Source organism: Anabrus simplex, chromosome 11, assembly GCF_040414725.1.
Source record: "Anabrus simplex isolate iqAnaSimp1 chromosome 11, ASM4041472v1, whole genome shotgun sequence".
NCBI classification, from domain to species: Eukaryota; Metazoa; Arthropoda; class Insecta; order Orthoptera; family Tettigoniidae; genus Anabrus; species Anabrus simplex.
In genome coordinates, this window is record NC_090275.1 from 31,750,861 (window position 1) to 31,772,337 (window position 21,477).

Consider the following 21,477-nt stretch of genomic DNA (forward strand, 5'->3'; position numbering starts at 1 on the left):
CTGAACCGGCAGAAAGAAAGTCGACGTTTCGAAACTAAATCAAAGAACAAAAGAGACTGTGAATAAAAGAAAACTGGCAGATATACATCTACGATTTACTCTACTCAATGTGCAAGTTCGAAATAGTTCAATATATGATCAAGAGATGTCACAGGAAGACCAAAAACAACGTTGTGAACAAAACCGAGATTTCTCGGGGCCCGTCACCAACCGCTGGCGAGCGTACTACGAGATTTCTCGGGGCCCATCACCCATGTGTTAAAAATGTTGCACCGGGCGAGTAGGCCGTGCGGTTAGGGGCACGCGGCTGTGAGCTTGCATCCAGGAGATAGTGGGTTTGAATCCCACTGTCAGCAGCCCTGAAGATGGTTTTCCGTGGTTTCCCATTTGCACACCAGGCAAATGCTGGGGCTGTACCTTAATTAAGGCCATGGTTGCTTTCTTCCCATTCCTAGGCCTTTCCTACCCCATCGTCACCATAAGACCTATCTGTGTTGGTGCGACGTAAAGCAACTAGCAAAATAAAAAAAAAAAAAAAAAAATGCATATATTTGATGAAACTAGTTTCAGTCTTGCTAGAGACCATCATCAGTCAAAATCAATAAAGTTAAGGCAAGATATGAATTAAAGATACCATTTATGAAACAAGTCTGTGTTGTTCATATCCAGTGCAAGACAAGTAAGGATTTGGATGTTAAAAAACACTCATCATGATCACACATCTTGCGTAAGTTCTCAGTTTTCTACCAATTTGAAAATGCACTTCTCAAAAGACCAGGTGAAACACAAAATACTAGCACTTGAACTGAATTCAAGAAGATTCTTTATTGATTTTGAATGATGATGATCTGCTTTACGTCGCATCGACACAGATAGGTCTTATGGCGACGATGTGATAGGAAAGGGCTAGGAGTGGGAAGGAACTGGCCGAGGCCTTAATTAAGGTACAGTTCCAGCATTTGCCTGGTGTGAAAATGGGAAACAAAGGAAAACCATCTTCAGGGCTGCCGACAGTGAGGTTCGAACCCACTATCTCCCGAATGCAAGCTCCTAAATACGTGCCCCAAACCGCAATTCCACGTTGGTTGTATACTTGGAAAGAGGCAAAGTAATATTAAAATATGATTAATAATTAACTATGATATTACAATAATGAACATTACAGAGTCATCATCATCATCATCATCTGGGTATCCTTCCAGCAGGCCGGGTAGGACTTTTGTGGACAATATGCCTCCATCGGTTGCTGTCATTATAGAGTTCCTCTCCTTTAACATCCTGCAGTGTTGCTCCTTTCTCGATAAGGTCTGCATTTATTTGGTCCAGCCACCTTCTTCTGGGACGTCCAACAGGTCTCCTTCCAGGTACTGCCATTTCCAAGTATTGTCTGGGGGTTCTAGTCTCTTCCATCCTTTGCACATGCCCAATCCATTTCAACCGCGCAATGCGTAGTATTTCTTCCATCGTACAGGTCACTTGCATGTCATTTCTAATGCACTCATTTCTGATTCTGTCTCTTCTTGTTTTTTGCATAGCAGATCGTAAAAATTTCATTTCACTTGCTTGCAATTTTCTCATGTCTCTTTTCAATATCACAAAGGTCTCCAGGTAAGATCTGAACATTGTTTGTTTGGCTTTTATGGGAACTGCTTTGTCCCAAACCAGATTTCGTACCTGACAGAAGAACGTGGAACCTTTTGTCACTCTGTTCTGGATTTCCAATTTAGCACTCTCCTGGTTCGATACAATACTTCCAAGATGGCTGAAGCTTTCTACACATTCAATTCTTTCTCCATGAAGTTTGAGGTCACATTCACTGGGTGTTCTACTCAATTTCATTGCTACTGTTTTCTTCTTACTCACAGTTAACTTATATTCCTTAAATTTGTTGACCCAGCAATCTAATTTCCTTTGGACTTCTTGCTCTGTTCCTCCCCAAACGGCAACATCATCTGCAAACATTAATGCACTCAAATCTCCAGGTTTTGCACCTTTAATTTATTTAATGATTACATCCATGAGTGCAAGGAAAAGTAGTGGAGATTGTGGAGTGCCTTGTTGTACACCTCTCTTTGTCTGGAACCATTCAGATCTACCATTCCCCATTTGTACACTACTTTCACAGTTTCCATATAGCAATTGGATCTTACGAATTAGAGAACTTGGAGCCCCTAGTTTATTCAGACATTCCCATATTTTGCTCTTTGGAACACTGTCATAGGATTTCTCTATATCTAGGAACACTACTATCAGATCTTTCCCTTTTTACCAGTACTTTTCCATTAGTTGTCTAACGGCAAACATTAGGTCTATTGTTTCTCTGTTGCCTCTGAAGCAGTGTTGTTCTTCTTCAAACTGATGTTCGATCCTTGTTCTTAATCTCTTCACAATAATCTTTTCCAATATCTTGAGGCAGTGTGGTAGCAGGGTAAATCCTCTGTAGTTTGTACACTTTCTTCTGCTTCCTTTCTTGAATACTGGTATGATCCATCCATTTTTCCATTCATCTGATATCTTATTTTCTCTCCAGATTACTCCTAGTGTTCGATGTAGCCACTGAAGACCTTGTATGCCTGCCGCTTTGATTATATCTGCAAATAATCCATCTACTCCTGGTGATTTTCCTCCTTCCATAAGCTTCAGGGCATTTTCTGTTTCTGACCACGTCATTGGTCTTCTTCTCCATGTTTGATAGGTTCATTGTTTTTGTGCTTCTCTTCTTCATTGCCATTTAACAACTTGTTGGAATACTTTCCCATTTCTTCTCTGATGTTTTCTATATTCTGGATTAGGATTCCATCATCTGTTTCAATTGCTTCAATAGCCTCTTTGTCTGATCTTCCAATCTTCAATATTCCATACAACGTCTTTGATTCCCTTTTGAGTCGTCCTCTCATTTATGTATGAACATCTTCCAACTCTCATCCTTCTCTTCCTTCACAATTCTCCTCATTAATAATTTCTTATCTCTATATATTTGTTCGAGGTCAGCTATTTTTTGGTTATCTTGTGGTAAGACACCTTGCATTTGTTTTTGCTTCTCAACATCTTTATGTCTCTTTGCCATATTTTGGTCTTTAAAAGCTTCTCTTACTTTTTCACTCCATCAACTGGTCTCTTTCTTCTTTCTTCCTCCTCTTGTTTTGCCACATACTTCTGCTGCACTACTCACTATTGTTGCTTTAAACAGGTTCCATTCCTCCTGTGCACTTTGTGTTTCATTCTTCAGTACCTTTTCCATTACTAACTCTTGAAAAGCTTTTTTATTTGCTTCATCTTTCAATTTCCAATCTTTAGTTCTTGGAATTTTCTGTGTACTTGGTGTTCGCACAACCTCATAGTTCAAGTCAGCTATTAGTAGCCTGTGATCGCTGTCTAAACATTCACTGGGAATAACTTTTACATCTCTCACTGCTTCTCCACTTCTTCTATCTGTTATTACATAATCAATGACTGTTTTAGTTCTTCCATCCCAGCTGTATCTGGTTATTTTATGGCTGTCTTGTTTCTTAAAGAAGGTGTTTTTTATTATCATGTTATTTCTGGCACAGAAATCTAGGACATTCTCGCCTTCAGCATTCCTCCAGTATCAAAAGGGCCCCATTACCTCTTCATAGCCTGTTCTATCTACTCCAATTTGGGCATTTAGATCCCCTATTATCATAATATTATCCTCTTATACAGGGTCCTCCAAATTCTCAAGGAACTCTTGCTTTTTGTCATCATTACATCCTGTCTACGGAGCATATACTTGGATTATTTTGAGACTGTTACTGCCCAGTTTTACTCTGCCTTTGATCATTTTTTCATTTATATATGTGATATCTGTTATGGCTTCAATATCTTTATGTAGTACAAATCCAACTCCATTCTCTGTTTCCTTCTTGTTACCATGCCAGTATAGCTTGTAATCTTCCTTCAGTTTCTATGATTTCATCCCCTTCCATTTTGTCTAACTCATTCCTAATATATGCATCTTCCTCCTTTCCATCAGGTCGACTATCTCTCAGTTTGGTTTCTTGGTAAGGTCTATTCTGGTTGTTATGTCTTTGATCAGTATATCTTCTTGCATTTTCAGAATAAGCATCAGCCTTCTTTGGGTCATCATTAGTTCCTGAAGTGCCAGAAGTGGAGTCTTTTACTGGTATGTTCGATCCGAGGCTTGTCCGTACATTGAAAGCAATCAAACAATTACTTCTTTACTGGCTCGCTGGGCCTAACATAAAGAAGGATTTTCTTTCAGGGTTTATGCCCTTAGCCTATGAGCATCCCTCCTCATCCCACAAGGCAGTGGGTTCCATCTGTACTACCCCACAGGATGGGTAGCCTCTTCTGCCAGCTCTGCCGTACCGAATCATCATCTCCGCCTTCGCTGCCGTTGAGAACTTCACCCGTAACCCTGGGCACGGGTTCCGTGATATACCCCATGGTACTGGGTCCCTGTCTGACATCAGCCATCCTATCACTCCAGTCTACTGGAGTGTAAGATGACCACCCCCGTGATGTGGATGCGCCAGGCAGTTATTGCTTTCAAACGGATGTTGCAAAAGAAAATATTTCACACCAACCACGATGCTTAATGTCACCAGTATTAAAATGCAAAAGCTGCCCAGATTAATATCTTAAAGCAGGTCTTATCAACATTACCACACAGCAAAGAGGCTGATGACTTTATTGTAATTAATTAATCTACATTAATATGATATCAGTGCAATCACAGAAAGCCTGACTTTGGAGCAGGTGTCAAAAATTGTTAATAGAGAGGGTTAAAAAGAAAAGGGAATTTAGGCAATGAACAAGTATGATTCAGATCAGGGAAAGGAACAGGGCAAGCAATATTGGCCTACGTCAAATTTTGAAAAGAAGATTAGAAATAAACAGAGAAATAAACAAAGCATTTATTGACCTAGAAAAAGTATTTCATAGGGTTGATTGGAAATCATTGTTTAAAGGAATGTGCAAAGTATGTCTTGACTGGAAGGACAGGTGACTAATTTTGATTATACAGAAAAATGAAAGTACACAAGAAACTCGTTTATCCGGCCTTCATCAATCCGGATCTCTGGTTTATTCAGATAGAAGATAATAATTTTTTTTTTTAGTTGTACAGTATTTCTTTTACGGGTCGACTCTTCTTGAATGTCTTTTCCACAAAGGATAGTTAAGGACAGGAACTGGAAGAAATTCGGCCACAGTCTATCAAAGGTACCTTCCCGGCATTCGCCTGGAATGGAGAATGGGAAACCGTGGACTCTTGTGAGTTCCTTGACACATATGCAAGCATTCCCGGATGCTCGGACGTAGATGTGAACGATGTAAATGACTGGTTGAAAATTGACTGTAATTCAGGCTACGGCATAATGACAGATGAGTAAATTATTGCCTCTTGTTCCTCGGCAGGTATTGACGAGAATGATGGTGAATTCAAAAATGAAACCGGTGCTCCATCAGAAGAAACAATGACTCATGGAGAGGCACAAATGCAGCTGGACAAACTGATGGCTTATTTAGAATCCCACACTAAAACTACACCGGCAGAACTGATGTTAGTAAAATGTCTTCGTGATTGCGCTGCGCGCAAACGCTATACAAATGTAAAAAAGAAAAAACTCACACAATATTTTAGTGTATAAAACAGAGTCGTAAATGTAAGAAAAGTGTTCTTATATTTTTGTGTACAATTGAAAAAAGATATTACTGTACAACTTATGTTAATAGATTATATAACATGTACTGTATTTGTTTTTATTTTTTTCCGGATTATCCGGATTTTCAATAATCTGGAACAGTTCCGCTCCCACTTAATCCGGATAAACAAAGTTCTTGTGTACTGAATTTCATATTAATGGCAGCAAGATAGAAGTAAAAATCAGAAGGTAAGAGAAAAATGAATCTGCTGTTGTAAATGACGAGCAACACGAAACAAGTTACATTCTGTTAGTGAGGCGATGAGGAGGGAGGTAGCGTGGGGCTTGCGATTGTGGAGAACTGGAAGGGGCATTCGTTGGGTCGGTCAGTTAATCCAAGACTGGTTAAGAGGGTATCCACTGTATTATAATTATTGTCATATGAGTAGGTAAAAAACACATTTTAATTGTGTAATATAAGCTCTCTGAAATTGTATTTTAGATACCTAAAACTAAAATTTGAGGTCTAGTGATGATGGCTCACCTCTGGTAACAATCCTTTGCTGTCCTTGTCCCTGGTTCAACACGGACATCGTGGTCACTAGTCTTTGCTGTGGCTGCTGTTGCTGAACACTATGTGCTACCGTTGTACCCACTACGCTCTGCTGCTGTTGCTGTTGTTGCTGCTGTTTCAATTGCTGTTGTAACTGCTGCTGATGTTGCTGAAGTTGCTGTTTCAGTTGCTGCTGTTGTAACTGTTGCTGTAACTGAGCAATTGCAGCAGCCTGCTACACAAAAGTAAACAAATGTAAAAAAAATACAGCATAAATATTGACATGTATATAAGCAAACAGTATATTTTACAGTCTGCATAAAAGTTGGTCTGCCATGATAAGAATTCAGGGCTAAGAAAAAGAAGTAGCTATCTTGGAAGGAGGTAGGCAGGGCTCCTCCTTTTCAATGTTTATATAGAACAGTTGATAAAGGAAATCAAAGAGGAAATTGAAAAGGAATCACAGTTCCAAGAAGGGTAATTAAATCTCTAAGACTTGCAATGATACTGTTGTTTTAAGCAGAGTCTGCAGAAGATATGGAGAAACCGTTGAATGTTAGTCCTTTCATACCGTGTACGCACAGTGATTGTGCGGGACACGTAGCATGTACTTCAGTTGTTTTTATTTAGCGCTTGGCCACCATGGGGCAGGAAGAAGAGTTTAAAAATGCAGTTCATTGGCAAGGTGGCAGGAAGCAGTAAAGCCTAAAGTAAATATTTATTTTATTGCATTCATGTTAATCTCGAAGCTACACTGAATATCAGAATATAATCTATGAAGTGTGTAAATTGTTTAGCAAACATAAAATTGTGAACTTACAACATTGTACGCAATATCATGAGGTTTTGAATGTTGATATGCACAATTGTGTGGGCTAGGTTTTCCTACAGGCAATGCATGCAAGAGTGCTGGGTGCTGCCACAAAAGCACTGTGAAAGCAGAATTCGTATTCTACGTGAGAAATGTAATGTATAAGATTTTAATTGTTTTAAATTGTTCCACACTGTAAAATAGAACATCTGATCATGTACATGTGTATATTCACATGTCCTGAGCTGAATTTAAAATTTTTTCTTTTTTGTAAGTAGTGAATTAAGTCCTAACACGCACAATTGTGTGGGTGCTGTTTTTGAGATGATAGTTCATATTTTGTAAAATAAACTGTAAACACGTGTATTTGAGAGCAGTTTAGTAAATTTTTGATGTACAAACATAAATTCACACCTCCAGTTTTCTTTCAGGTCTGACAAAAAGGTGCTCCCGCCAAAAGGACTGTAAAAACAAAACTCGTCCTCAGTGTAGAAAATATAATGTATACTTGTGTTTGAACAAAGATTTTAATTGTTCCACACTGTAAAATAGAACATCTGATCATGGACATATGTATATTCACATAAAATGAGGTAATTTTTCATTTCTGTAAGTAGTGAATTAAGTCCTGACATGCATAATTGTGTGGGTGCTTTTACTCAGATGTTAATTTTCATTTTGCAGAATAAACTGTATAATATGTATTTCAGAGCATTTTGGTCAGTTTTTGATGTATAAACAAAAATTCACACCACCAGTTTTCTTTCAGGTCTGAAAGGGGTATAGATACAGTCTAAAATAAGGAATATGAAATGAAACTACATAATTTCAAAACAAAGGTAATGGAATATAGTCAAATAAAGTCAGATGATGGAGAAAATATTGGATTAGGAAAGGGAAGTATATAAATATTGTTACATGGGTAGTAGAATAACTAACAATGTAAGGAGGACATCAAATGCAGACTAGTACAAACAAGGGAGACCTTTCTTAAAATAAATAAATGGACTTGCTTCTAACTTCCTCAGTAATGCTCACGATGTTGGAGCAACAGGTGCACCCCTCCACTGTGCACCGCATAATTATATAATTTATTGCTCCTGAAGGAGTTACAGCGGCGGAAATTTGCCAGAGATTGACTGCACATTGTCAAGGATGCATGTGTTTGCCTGACATAGAAAGTTCAAGGAAAGACAAGAACATGTGGAAAATCAGCAACACGATCGCCGTCCTCGGACCAGCATTATAGACAAAAACATTCATGCAGTTAAAGGCATTATTGACGACGATCGATGGGTGAGAGTATCAGAAATTGCAGAACAAGTCGGAATCAGTTATGGGAGCTGTCAAGCAATCATCATAAATGACCTACAGTTCCGTAAAATGTGTTCCAGATGGGTCCCTCGCCTTTTGACCGAAAATCTGAAGTTGAGACGTTTGGACGTCTGTCAGAGGCTTACAGCAAGATCTGCAGAAGAAGGTGATGCATTTTTGAGTCGGATTGTCACCTGTAACGAAACATGGGTCCATCACTACACTCCCGAATCCAAAGAAGCCAGTAAGGAGTGGCGGAGGAAAGGGTAGGCAACACCAGTGAGAGCCATGACTCGGCTGTCAGCTGGCAAGATTCTTGCAACAGTTTTTTTCGATCAGTGAGGCATTTTGCTGATTGGTTGCACGAGTGACGCACAATCAATGCTGCTTACTACTGCGAGCTGTTGAACACGGCGAGGGTTGCATATCACCGCAAAATACGAGACCAACTGCTTCGACAGGTCATCCTCCTCCACGACAATGCGTGGCCCCATACTGAAGCTCTAACTGTCTCCAAGCTACAGGAAACGCACTGAACTACATTTGATCATCCTCCTTACAGCCCAGACTCATCACCCTGCGATTTCCATTTGTTCGGACCGCTTAAAGAAACTAGGAGGACGATAACGATTTGAAGATGACGAGAGTGTTGAAGACTTCATGTAAAACTGGCTGGTGACACGACCCTGTCCTTTCTAGATGAGGGCATTAAAAAGCTGCCCCAATGCTGAGACAAATGCATTTCCAAAGTAGGAAACTATGTGTAAAAATAAATTGTAATTGTCTTGTGTTTTCCAATAAATTAATGTAAATAAAAAATAAAATCCTGTTTATATTTGATCCCCCCTCGTAACTGAAAAGAAAAGATTGGATCTTACACACAAGATAGGCTCTCAAGGAATGTTGAGGCCGGCCCTCCTGATGAAGCGTGGAAGCAGAATCAAGTTTGTCGGGTGGGAGGGCTGGAAATCAAAGGATGTAGAAGACTGATGAGGAGACAGCCAATCTATGTGAAGATGTAGAAACTGTCCTTTTGCTTTTTTCATGTTTGTCCATGTCACCTCTTTCTGCTGCACCCTCTTCCCACAATGACCTGTCATTGTAAATATTGGAAAAGATCAAATAAGTGTTGAATCAATCCATAAATAAATGGGTTGATTGTTTAATAGTGGCAACTATGCTGTAACAATGCCATGAAATGTAGCCAGGCAATATAATGTTTACCTGAGGTAGCTTAGATACCCACCTTCCCTCAGTATAAACGAACTCGCCCTCCACACGCCATACACGTGTGCAGCGACAACAAGAACTTAGTTTTGAGTGTGCATTCGTGGAGTACAGCTGTAACAATTTTGAAGCGAGATCAGAGGAGCTGGTTGAAAGTTGAATGCGCTAGAGGTCGCAATGCAAGGCAATGTTACGAACGACTGCAAGAGGCTTGCAGTGAAAGTGCATTACCTTACCGTACTGTAGTATGGTGCATCAAGGCCTTAAAAGAGGGACGACAAAATGTGACAGACATGCCGCGGCCTGGTCATCCTGCAGTAAGTGATGACGATGTGCAGAAAGTAAATGTGTTAGTGGTGACGGATCAGAACACCACAATTCGTGAATTGGCCAATGATACAGGGCTGGTGCCTTTGACTGTGTTGCAAATCCTGACGAAACGGATGAGAATACAGAAAATCGCCTCCAAATAGGTTCCACATGATTTGACCGAACATCAAATATGGCTGCGATATAATGCACTTGGAATGCTATGATTCTTATGGCGGATAATCACTATTGACGAGACCTGAGCCAGAGCTTGTGAACCACAGTTGAAACGCCAATCAAACGTGTGGCATCATCACGAGTCACCGCAAAAAGTAATGGTTCGGTTGACCGGAACCAGTGTGAAGGCCATGCTGATCGTTGCCTACGACTGGGTTGGTGTTATCATAAAGCATACCGTTCCCCGAGAACATATGGTTAATGCAAAGTATTACTGTGAATTTTTGCATACAAACCTGGTAGCAGCTCTTAAGAAGAAAATGAGGACATTTCCTGAATAACTCGCTCATCATTCTGCACGACAATGCAAGGCCGCATGCAGCAGGAGCTTGACTGAGTTGTTCAATCACTGGGGTGGTGATTACTTTGAAGGCCAGTAAATCGCCTAATGTTGTAATTATGCTATGTATCTAAATAAAAAATAGTTGCCACTATTAAACTGTTGTGGTGCCTGGCTTGAACTCTGAACACTGCGCGAGGCTCCTTCTAGAACATCCCTTGCTGAGCCGACATGTGAGAGCGCTTCCAGCGAGCGAGAAATCTGCCAGTTTTCGTCACATGAAAGAGCAGTATCGAGGGAAGGAGAATCGGAACGCCACCTTGTGGTGAACCCAGAGGGTCTGACCACAGAATGACTGAATGGGCATCATGGAACAGTAGTGTTATGATGCTAGGTGTTCAAACCTTTAGTGGAACTTGTCTGTGATTTTTTCAGTATTACTGTATAGCTCCTGGTTTGGTCACCAAACTCATCACCGACAGGCAGTCAATCATTCTTTACACGTAAAGTTTTAATTAGTGTGTATTCATGGACTTGTATTTAGATACATTCAAGTACCAAACTTAACAACAGCCGTTAGTTCTCCCTGTAAATGCTTTTTTTTTTTTTTTTCTATTTTTGTGAATTGTGTCAAGGGTTGTACACCATTTTATGAACTTGTGTTTATACCCGAATGGGAGTTCTCACCAACAGTTACATTTTCTTCTTTCTTTGAATGGGCCAACTAAAGACTACGATGTTTAACTTTTCTGCTTGGAGACGTACTTGATATTTGCCCAATACTCGCGCATTCTCTGGTTATGTTTCTCTCTTCTTTCCTTTGTCCAAAGGGTGCCTCTTTTTTTACATGATGGTCTGTCCTGAAACCTCTTTTGTCTGATTATTCTTCTGAGAGGTGCTCGGTTTCTGATTTCGTTTTCAGTTACTCCCAGTTCCTGCATGTCTCCCTCACTTCTGTTAGCCATGGTGTCCCTGTCTTTCTATTTGCCCACTAGTTGAGAAGCCGGTAGGTCATCCTCGTGACATGTCCATAGAAGATCAGACGCCTCTTCCTGGCTACGTCTGTGATTTTTTCAGTATTATTGTATAGCTCCTGGTTTGATCGCCTTCTGTACTCGCCATCTACTTTGATTTTATGTATTATTTATTTCAACATGTAACTAGTCAAGTTGGCAGCAGTGATGAGCCATTAAAAATAGAAGATAAGAGGGCAGCGATATTTGCTTTTTACTATATAGCTTTAAGTATTTAGTACGGCAATGAGTACATTAAAATCTGAGGCCAATGCCCACCTTGATGCCTCTCGTCAACCCCACACCCTTGGTTGTTTTTGTCACAATAATAACTATATATATATTTGTACTAAAATATGTATTGGAAAATGCTTCCCAGTTCTTTATACACATTAGCATAACATGATAAAAGTCTTGCAGGCTATTCTGCTGTGGTCCATTTCTCTCATTTCCACCAGACGTTTCAACTACTGCTGCAGTAGTCATGTTCTGTGGTGTCGTCGAAGTACTCTCTGCTGTGTCCCGCTGGCAATTGTGATGGTTGCTGGAGAGAAGACTGTATTTATATCTGAGCATCTGGCCTCCAATTGGGTCACGCCGTGCAATCTGTCGCCCGATTGGATATCTGAGCACAAGACCTCTAATTGGGTCGCGCTGAGCTGTTGGTCCTCTGATTGGCTGACTGTGATGTCACTGATTTTAGTTGGCTTCCGCCGTGAGTTATACAAGGAGGAGTACCAGGTCTTGCTGAGCTTCAGCCTTCCTCCTTTCTGTTACAGTTATTCAAATGTTTGTGTATTTCAATACTCGCCACAGCATCCCAACATCTCACCAACACAACCGCCTCTGCAGGGAAGCAATTGAAATATACGAACATCTGGATAACTTTAACAGAAAGGAGGAAGGACTGAAGCTCAGCAAGGCCTGGTACTCCCCCCTTATATAACTCATGACCAAAGCCAAATAAGATCAGTGATATCACAGTCAGCCAATCATAATACAACTGAAGGCCGCATGCTTGGGTATAAATACATTGCTTCCCCGGTAACCATCACAGCCACCAGTGGGACACAGCAGAGAGTTATATGACGACACAGAAGACGACTACCGCAGCAGTAGTTGAAACGTCTGGTAAGAATGGGAGAAGTGGACAACAACAGAATAGCATGGAAGACTTTTAACATATTAACTCCGGCCGTGAAAGCCTTCATACTTTGATTAGCATAACAAATTATGTCATGACAAAGAAATTGTCTTTGAAAGAAACTTTACATAAATCTGTCTTGGAAATCAGTAAAACAAGGCAACATTTGATGCCTTATGTAAATCAGACATGCAGAAATATATCAAACAAATATATTAAGAAACTAACCTTAGCTTGCTGCTGTAAAAGCTGATTTTGTTGTTGCTGTTTCTGCTGCTGCTGTTGTTGTTGATTTTGTGACTGCTGTGTTTGCCCTGTCACTCCTGCAACAATCTGCTCAGCCTGCTGCTGAGTTAACTGCTGCAACTGTTGTTTTGGAATTTGATGTTTAATATATATAGTCTGTTGCTGCTGTTGCTGCTGCTGCTGCTGTTGAGATGCATCACTACTTGAAACAGCTTTAACAGCATTCACTAATTTCACACCAGATAGTCCAAGAGTCTTGCCAGTTACAATCGACTGAGGACTTCTAGAACCTACGAGCTGAACCTGCGATACATTTACAACAGCGTTTGCAAGGTTACGGGGACTAGGTATCGACGTCGGACGGCTCTGAGCAGTTGTCACTTTCTGCACCATTGGTGTCTGCTGGAGAGAGGACGGTGTGGACACGCGCACATTTGTCGTCATTGTGGTAAGTGTTTTATCTGCTGGCTGAGCAGTGGATGTGATGGGCGATGCAATGCTGCCAATTAGACTTGCAGCAGACAGTGGCTGAGAAAGATAACAAATACATCATGACTCACAGGAAAAACATAACAGTACCTAAGACATGCATCACAACACATAGAATTCCCTAATTCCATGTATATTTTATATACTGTATTAATTTATTCTAACATTTGCAGATGATGTTACGATCTGGGAAAAAAAAAAAAAGAAACAGAAGTACAGGAAAAACTAGATCTTTGGAATTGAAAGTTAAACAATATGGACTAAACATCAGTAAAACTAAAAGTGTTGAAATGACTATCAACAGGAAAGACACATTTTCCTGGAGGGAACTCTGTTAACAATCTGTTTCTAACTTCAAATACCTTGGAAGTATCATTTCAAAAGATAACACTATAAAACAACAAATACTTAACAAGGCCCCGAAAACGTCTGAATTTTATTTTCAAGTGAGAAATCTACTCTGGGATGATAAAATACCCCAGAAAGCAAAACTGACCATGTTTCATACCTACTTCATTCCTTTTCTCACCTATGGACTTGGAACATGTACCCTACATAACAAGGCTAATAGTAAAATCCAGTCAACAGAAATGAAATTCATCAGAACAATGAACCAAAAGAGCAGGAAAGACAAGATCAGAAATTAAGCAAACAAAAAAAAATGAGCAGTTATTTAATGTTAATAATGTGGTCTCCAACATTGGATAAGGACTGTTAACTGTGAAACAATCATTACATGTGATCTGATGGAACGAAGTGTGAATGGGAACAACAGAATCCATGTTATGGGTTGTTGGTGGTTAAGCCTGTGTAGAATGCTGGATAGTTTGCAATGAAGCTGGAGATGACATTGGATGAAGTGTATTATACGAAGTAAGACTTGTTGGTGATGCTGCTGGTGAAAGTGGTGCTGGGTATGTGTATTCATTGGAGAAAGAGCCACAAGAGCTTCTTCTTCTTCTTTTTCTTCTTCTTCTATGGCCTCATTGGACCACTTCAGTCAATCATTTTCTGGTCATATTCTTTGATAAGTTTTCTTTCCGAAATGCCCAGTAGCTTTTCATTCGTTCTGATCTTTTCTGTCTTTTCTCTCTGTAAATACCCTTTTCATTTTATGTTGTTTGTCTGATTTTGGTTTAAATCTTATTTTTATGTTTTTCAGCTTCTTTAAATTTTCTGTTTTGTTTTGCAAATTGTCCAGAGTTATTTCTAATTCTTCCATATCCTCTCTAATTTTCTTAATCCATTCTACTTGTTGCTTCTGCTTCCAGAGTTTCTCTATAATTTTTCTTGGTAAGAATGGCTTTGAGAATTGGTGGGCATCTTAATGCGATTGTGGTGCTTTCGGATTGCAGAAGTGAGATGAGAATGAGAGAAAATCGAATGCTTGGTTTAAAATGTGACTAATTTTGAAAAGACCAGGATTTTTTTTTTTTTTTTTTTTTTTTTTTTTTTACACGTTGCTTTTGTCGCACCGACACAGATAGGTCTACGGCGACGATAGAACAGGAAAGGGCTACGAGTGGGATGAAATCGGCTGTGGCCTTAAGTAATGTACAGCCCCAGGGCTGCCGACAGTGGGATTCGAACCCACTATCTCCCGAATACTGGATATTGGCCGCACTTAAGCGACTGCAGCTATCGAGCTCGGTCAGGATTTTGAACCTTTTGGCTGCTCTCTTTCCGTTCCTGTAGGTTACATACAAAAATTTTTTGCTCCTGTTAGGCATTCTAACTGAGCATTTAAGAAATAAATGTTTTCATTGAGGATAGCTGTCTCTGTTGAGAGAATCACAAAAAAAATTGCATCAAGGAATAATAGAATTTTAAATTCAAAATCTTATTTAGATATTGTTTGGAACATCTGATTATGAGACTGTCTTTTTACTGAAATCCTTGTACAAGGGCAGCCATCCTTTCTGGATTCTTGCTCTCTGTGAATAGAACACAGTTTAAACTAGAGATTAGTTATATTCAAAAACACAGGAAAAAAGCATAAATAAAATGTTACCAGTATGCCACTTATGTAATTTCACCATACTACGTTAACTCATAAGGAAAACATCCTCTGCCTTCATCATTTAACACAAACGAGGAATACTTCATATAACATGTTACTTTAAATTTGTGTGGAATGAAGTTCTATTAAACACAGGGGTCGCCAGAAAGATGTACAGCAGAACTTGATTATAACAACATACAAGGGACCTGATAAATTGTATCGTTATAAATGAGTGTTGTTGTAACCAAGGTTTATGCTATCATTTGCTTGACATGGAAAATGATATAGAACAAAACTTAATTAGGCTTGTTTTAGATTATACACTAACCTGCACAAAAATTGGCTTTAAAAAAATATATAACTGTTAGGTATTTCAGTCTGTCAAAACTGTTCTATATAACTTAGAAATTTATGAATAAACAAATTTAGAAACTATTTGAAAAGAAAACATATGATAATAGAATTAGACCTGAAACAAAAACAGCTTAATTAAAAATAGAATGACATGTTTTGATGTTGAAAGAGCATCATCAGATTCTATCAAATCTCAATTGAAAATACTGTATTTACACAAATAATCCCCGCATATTAAAAAAAAATTGAGATAAGAAATTGGGGTGTGGGTTTTACTTGTGTCAAGGTTGGCAACATGCTCTTGGTTCACCTAGTTTTCGATGTTGGCATTAGTTTGTCACTAGAGAGGAGATTAAAAAATACCTGGTAACTGAAAGGAAGTAAAATGTATGAACTATTACAAATCTGACCACGTTGCTATGATGGGAAACGTCTAGTTGTACGTGGGCACACTGTTGCCAATTCAGCGGTTTTTCCCCTAGATCTGGAGGCTTTTAATGTTAAGTTAGTAGGTAAAAATCAATAACAGCGATAATTTACATGTTGATATTTGCGTAAAGACCATGTGGACCTCGCGGAGTGATATGAAATGCTTGTTTATGCCTACGTTACTTTTTCAATTGGAAGGAATTTTAGTTAATCTAATTTTTTTTTTTCAAAATTACCTTTCCTGAAATAAGGGTGCGGGAATTATTTGCGTAAATAACATTTATGTTTAAATTCCATTTAAATTCTTAATATTTAAAATTCAGAACTTATCTAATAAAGTTCTTTCAAGAATGAGACAAGTCATTCTATTTTTAACCAAGTTTTTTTTTTTCTGGTATAATTCTGTTATCATATGCTTTTTCTTTCTTTCATGTAGATACTGACTCTATTTATTCATACACTAGTTTTGACAGGCTGAAGAATCTAACTAATAAATTAACTGCGTCAAAACTGAAATGAAATGGTTTCAAATAACACAATAACTGGCTGTTGCAGAAGATGACTTTCTTTCAAAATCCCCTTGTTTGAAATAGGATTGTGCAGGTGGTAGGATTCTACTGGGGCAAAATGCTGGCAATAACCAAGAGTGAGTTAGCTGAAAAATTTATAATTTCCAATAACGGACCAATTACGTTGGAATTAGCAAGGAAAGAGGTCATGCGGAGTACGACGTTGATCTCCAATGATGAGATGTCCAGCAGTGGCACTAGGACACACACAAGGAATGGTTTGCTGGGTATATGAAAACTGCCAGAACGATGGCAAATGTGCATAGGCATTGGCAGGAAAAATTCTTAATATGAAGGTCGATCAAATATAAACAGGTTTTTTTGTTCCTGAACATCAACAGTTGGTAGGACTAGCCCCGCGCTGCTGCTATGCTTAGGCGGGACCGTTAGGAGTGAGGAGAGCGTGCTGTTAGATATTTACCGCCGTTTCATCAGTAACGGTCACAACGTCAAAGCAACAAGTGCACCCCTCCACTGCACAATGCATAATTATAAAATTTCTTGCTTGTGAATGAGTTACAGCGGCGGAAATTTTCCAGAGATTGACTGCATGGTTTGGTGATCAAACATTGCCAAGGACGCTTGTGTTTTCCTGGCATAAAAAGTTCAAGGAAGGAGGAGAACATGTGGAAAATCAGCAACACGATCACCGCCCTCGGACCAGCATTGCAGATGAAAACATTTGTGCGGTTAAAGACATTACTGAAGACGATCAACGGGCATGAGTGACGCACAATCGATGCTGCTTACTACTGTGAGCTGTTGAACAAGGCGAGGGCTGCATATCGCCGTAAAAGACGAGACCAACCGATTCGACAGGTTATCCTCCTCCACGACAATGCGTGGCCCCATACTGCAGCTCTGTCTCCAAGCTACAGGAAATGCACTGGACTACATTTGATCATTATCTTTACAGCCCAGACTTATCGCACTGCGATTTCCATTTGTTCGGACCACTTAAAGAAGCTCTAGGAGGGCAATGATTTGAAGATGACGAGAGCGTGGAAGACTTTGTGCACAACTGGCTGGTGACACTACCCTGTTCTTTTTACAATGAGGGCATCAAAAAGTTTCCCATACGCTGGAAAAATGCATTTTTAAAGCAGGAAACTATGTGGAAAAATAAATTGTAATTGCCTTGTGTTTTTCAATATATGAATTTCAATAAAAAATAAAATCCCATTTATATTTGATCCCCCCTTGTATAATCTGTATTTATTTTGTTTCAATAAATGGGAAAATGAGGATGATGATGATGATGATGATGATGATGATGATGATGATGATGAAATGGTTGCTGTAAAAAGAAACCCACATTACATCAGTTTTACCTAAATATCTAGGGGGGGTTTCATGGTTGATAGAACGCTCAGTTACAAACAATACCTATTAAGAAAAGCTGCCACAATCAAAACTCGAAATAACATTCCCTGGAAACACTGTGGCACATCATGGGGATCCTCTGCATCGACACTGCATACTTCAGCAGCTCTGGGGTCGATTTACCCTGATGCTGAATATTGCTCTCCAGCTTGGATGCATTGTACTCACACAAGACTTGTTGACACACAGCTCAACTGTACCACGAGTCTTATAACTGGCACAATCAAACCTACACTTACTTTCTTGCTACCTATACTTAACCACATACCATCTCCTATGCGGCAGGAAAGAGCACTTATATAGGAGTACAATTGAAGATTTGAGATTCAAGCTTGCTCTACCTTATACAGACCATTGGAAGAAACTCTTGGATGAAAGATTGGCCAAAAGGAATGATATTTGCCCTGAATTCTATTCGACTGAAACAATGACGAATAGAACTTGGACCAATAGAAACCAGGATCTCCGACATTTTACCAATTCTATGGCAATTCATGGATACCACTATAAACTCTCCAAAACTAGGATCTTTCATAAACCTGACGATAGTTGTGTGTGTGCACTGTGTGATTTGACTTGTCCTCATTACCATGTTGTGGATGCTCTAAGAGAAGTAGGCCTATAATAGACTTTTGCTTAAATGACATGTAATCGCTTTATATACACAATTTGTGTGCTCTATTAAATTAAAAAGCTACAGAAAAATCCTCACCTCCCTGTTCATGCACACATCCCAACCATCAGTAAATGAAGGTTTCGCTTTTGTCATCCACCCCTGGAAACTGCAAGGATGTTAGTTGGCAATGGTTTTAATACTAATGACAGTTGGAGATACACATGGCAGATCAATTGAATGATGTATTGACTTATAATATAACTTTGCATTAATAAGATTTCTTGTACTGAATAGGTGGAACCACAATATATTATTAATTGAATTGGGAGATCAATACTACGATGGAACAATTGAGATGCCGTGCATATTGTTCTAGCCACCTGGCTTCGAACTGCTACACAAGATTTGGTCGGTTCTTAACCGAACAAGAACCAATACTGGCAGGTGTGCCGATTTCTTGCACAAGTGGAAGAAAATAACTCTCCAGGTTGTGACTGTGGCGCTGAAAAGCAGACTGTTCATCATATAGCGCAAGAATGTCCTCTCGGAGCTTTCCCTGACGATTCCACAGAGTTCCTAGTTATGACGGAGGGATCAATAGACTACATTCGTGGCCTGGATATTATTTTGTAATTTAAGATACATAGCTATATGCTAAATAAATAAAATATGAATTCACTATAAAAGTGAACGAACAAATCCTGGAAAGTTATAATAATCAAAATCACATAGAAAGCTCACCATTCTGAGAGTTGTGGTGCCCTGCTGAATGCCTCCACTTGTCACTATCGCCTTCACCGTCGCTGTAGAGTCGCGGGCATTGGCTGCTACCATATTTCTTGCCGTCTGTACAGCTTGCATCTGCTGAGGTGTAAGAGTGACGGTCTTCATGACCGTGCCTGCCACTGAAGTGGCAACATTAGCCTGGCCCTGAGCGTTAAGGGTCACAGTCTTGACAAGAGATGCACCAACAGGTATCGATGACGACGACACTGGAGTTTGTGTAGTAAGGAGAGACTTACCGGAGGGCACACCACCCCCCAAAAGACTTGGTGATGTAGTCACCTACACAGTGGAGAGAATTCAATTAATACTAAAATTTTCAAATAATCATCTTTTCTTCCTGTTAAATAATTATAATAAGAGATTTTTAGACAGGACAAATACTGTACATATATCTGTTGGTTTTTCCCAAGTGAAAGAGACAAACTAAAAAGATATCAGATCTGTAATAAAAGGGGCTGATGACCTAGATGTTAGGCCCCTTTAAAGAACAAGCATCATCATCTGTAATCAAATATGTTTTAAAGATAATGGTAGTTAGTAAATAAATAATAATAAAAATGTTTAAAGCATTTGTGCCATCCGATGCTTGATACAATAAATAGGTGTGAATAAGGAGTCAGACAGGGAGATGGCCTCTCTTGCATCCTCTTCAACTGTGTACTAGAGAAGATCATCAAGGAATGGACTGCCACATTGTCATCAGAAGCAGGACTGAAGCTTGGGTACAATAAAGACAACCTCAGTGTAACCTGTCTAGCCTTTACTGATGATCTCACCCTACTGGCCAACAGCATGGAGAAGGCTTCTCACCAACTACAGAGCCTCTGCAGTATTGCAGCAAAAACCAACTTGAGGACAACCTACAGAAGACGGAGTTTATCACTAATATAAAGCAAGCTCCTTCTACAATCCCACTAGGAAACAACACCGTAAGTAAAGTTCCTGCAGTCAGAAACTAAGTGGAAAGTATGACAGCAAGCGAGAGCAAAACTTTGGCCATAGACACCAGGTGTAAAAACATCTACACCTTCAAGTACCTCTCCAAGAACCTAAAGCTGAAGCACTACAACTCCGTAGCGAGACTCTCTGTACTCTACGCCTCAGAGTGCCTCTTGACGAATTGAAAGGGCCCACTCAGGAAACTAGAACTTAACCCATTGAATTCTGCATATTTGTTGGATTGAAACTGCATTGGGGCTGGGATTATTTTGGAGGAAATATAGTGTTGCTTCATATCATGAGAAATTACTTACTTACAAGACCATTAAAGATTTAAATATACATGAAAACAAATGGCTTTCATGCCACAAACTGCAGAACTAGGAATACACTAAAAACATTTTATTTTATTAGCATCACAGGTCCATACTCAGTCCGCCTGCTGAGCTGTAACACAGTCTTCTCCTTGCACTTCCTCTTGATTTCCACATCTATTTGTTCTTCAGGAGCGTTGCTCACACTATTACTACTATTTTCACTGAAAAAATTACATTCCTAATTATCATTACTTTCTAAAAGGGGTTATATATCGGTAAATTTCAGTTCTTTACTGGTAGCCATCTTGTTTACAAGCGAATCTCAAAGTCTACTAAGTGGTAATAGTGAAAATTCTTGATGCAATAAGTGAGGTATTTTTATATAGACTTAATACGGTGAGAATCGGGACTTCAAATTTAAGATGTGCTAAGCGGGAAAACGTGTTAATGAGGAACGCACTAACGAGGTTTCACTGTATATATATATATATAGGACAGGTGTATGGGCTTGCTGTTAAAAGTGTCTAAATGGGAAAAATGCCTGATCTCTCTGTTTTTGATAGAGGGCAAATTGTGATGGCACGGAACCTTGCACAGCAATGGCGCAGCTTGTAGGCTGCTCTGGTGCCACTGTTGTGAGCATATGATGAAAGTGGTACAACGATTTGTCATCCAGCCATGTGTTGACAAAGGTTTACTGATGCCACAGGCCAGTGGAGGCTGTTGAGTATCGTTTGGAGCAACCGCGGGGCCACAGTTAGAGAAATTGCTGACAGGTACAACACTGATGACCAGGCCAATGTTTTCCACCACATGGTTCCTCGAACATTCC

At 39.5% G+C, this 21,477-nt stretch overlaps 1 protein-coding gene across 1 annotated transcript in view; it reads right to left on the reverse strand.

The window, feature by feature from the left end:
- LOC136883111 (nuclear factor related to kappa-B-binding protein) overlaps positions 1 to 21,477 on the reverse strand; it is a 161,413-nt gene that overhangs the window by 55,530 nt on the left and 84,406 nt on the right. The window contains exons 14-17 of the mRNA XM_068229596.1: positions 19,345 to 19,668; positions 12,902 to 13,289; positions 12,744 to 12,820; positions 6,172 to 6,415 (exon numbers count right to left, since the gene is read on the reverse strand). Coding sequence (XP_068085697.1) covers positions 6,172 to 6,415; positions 12,744 to 12,820; positions 12,902 to 13,289; positions 19,345 to 19,668 — 1,033 coding nt within the window. The remainder of the gene's footprint in view (positions 1 to 6,171; positions 6,416 to 12,743; positions 12,821 to 12,901; positions 13,290 to 19,344; positions 19,669 to 21,477) is intronic.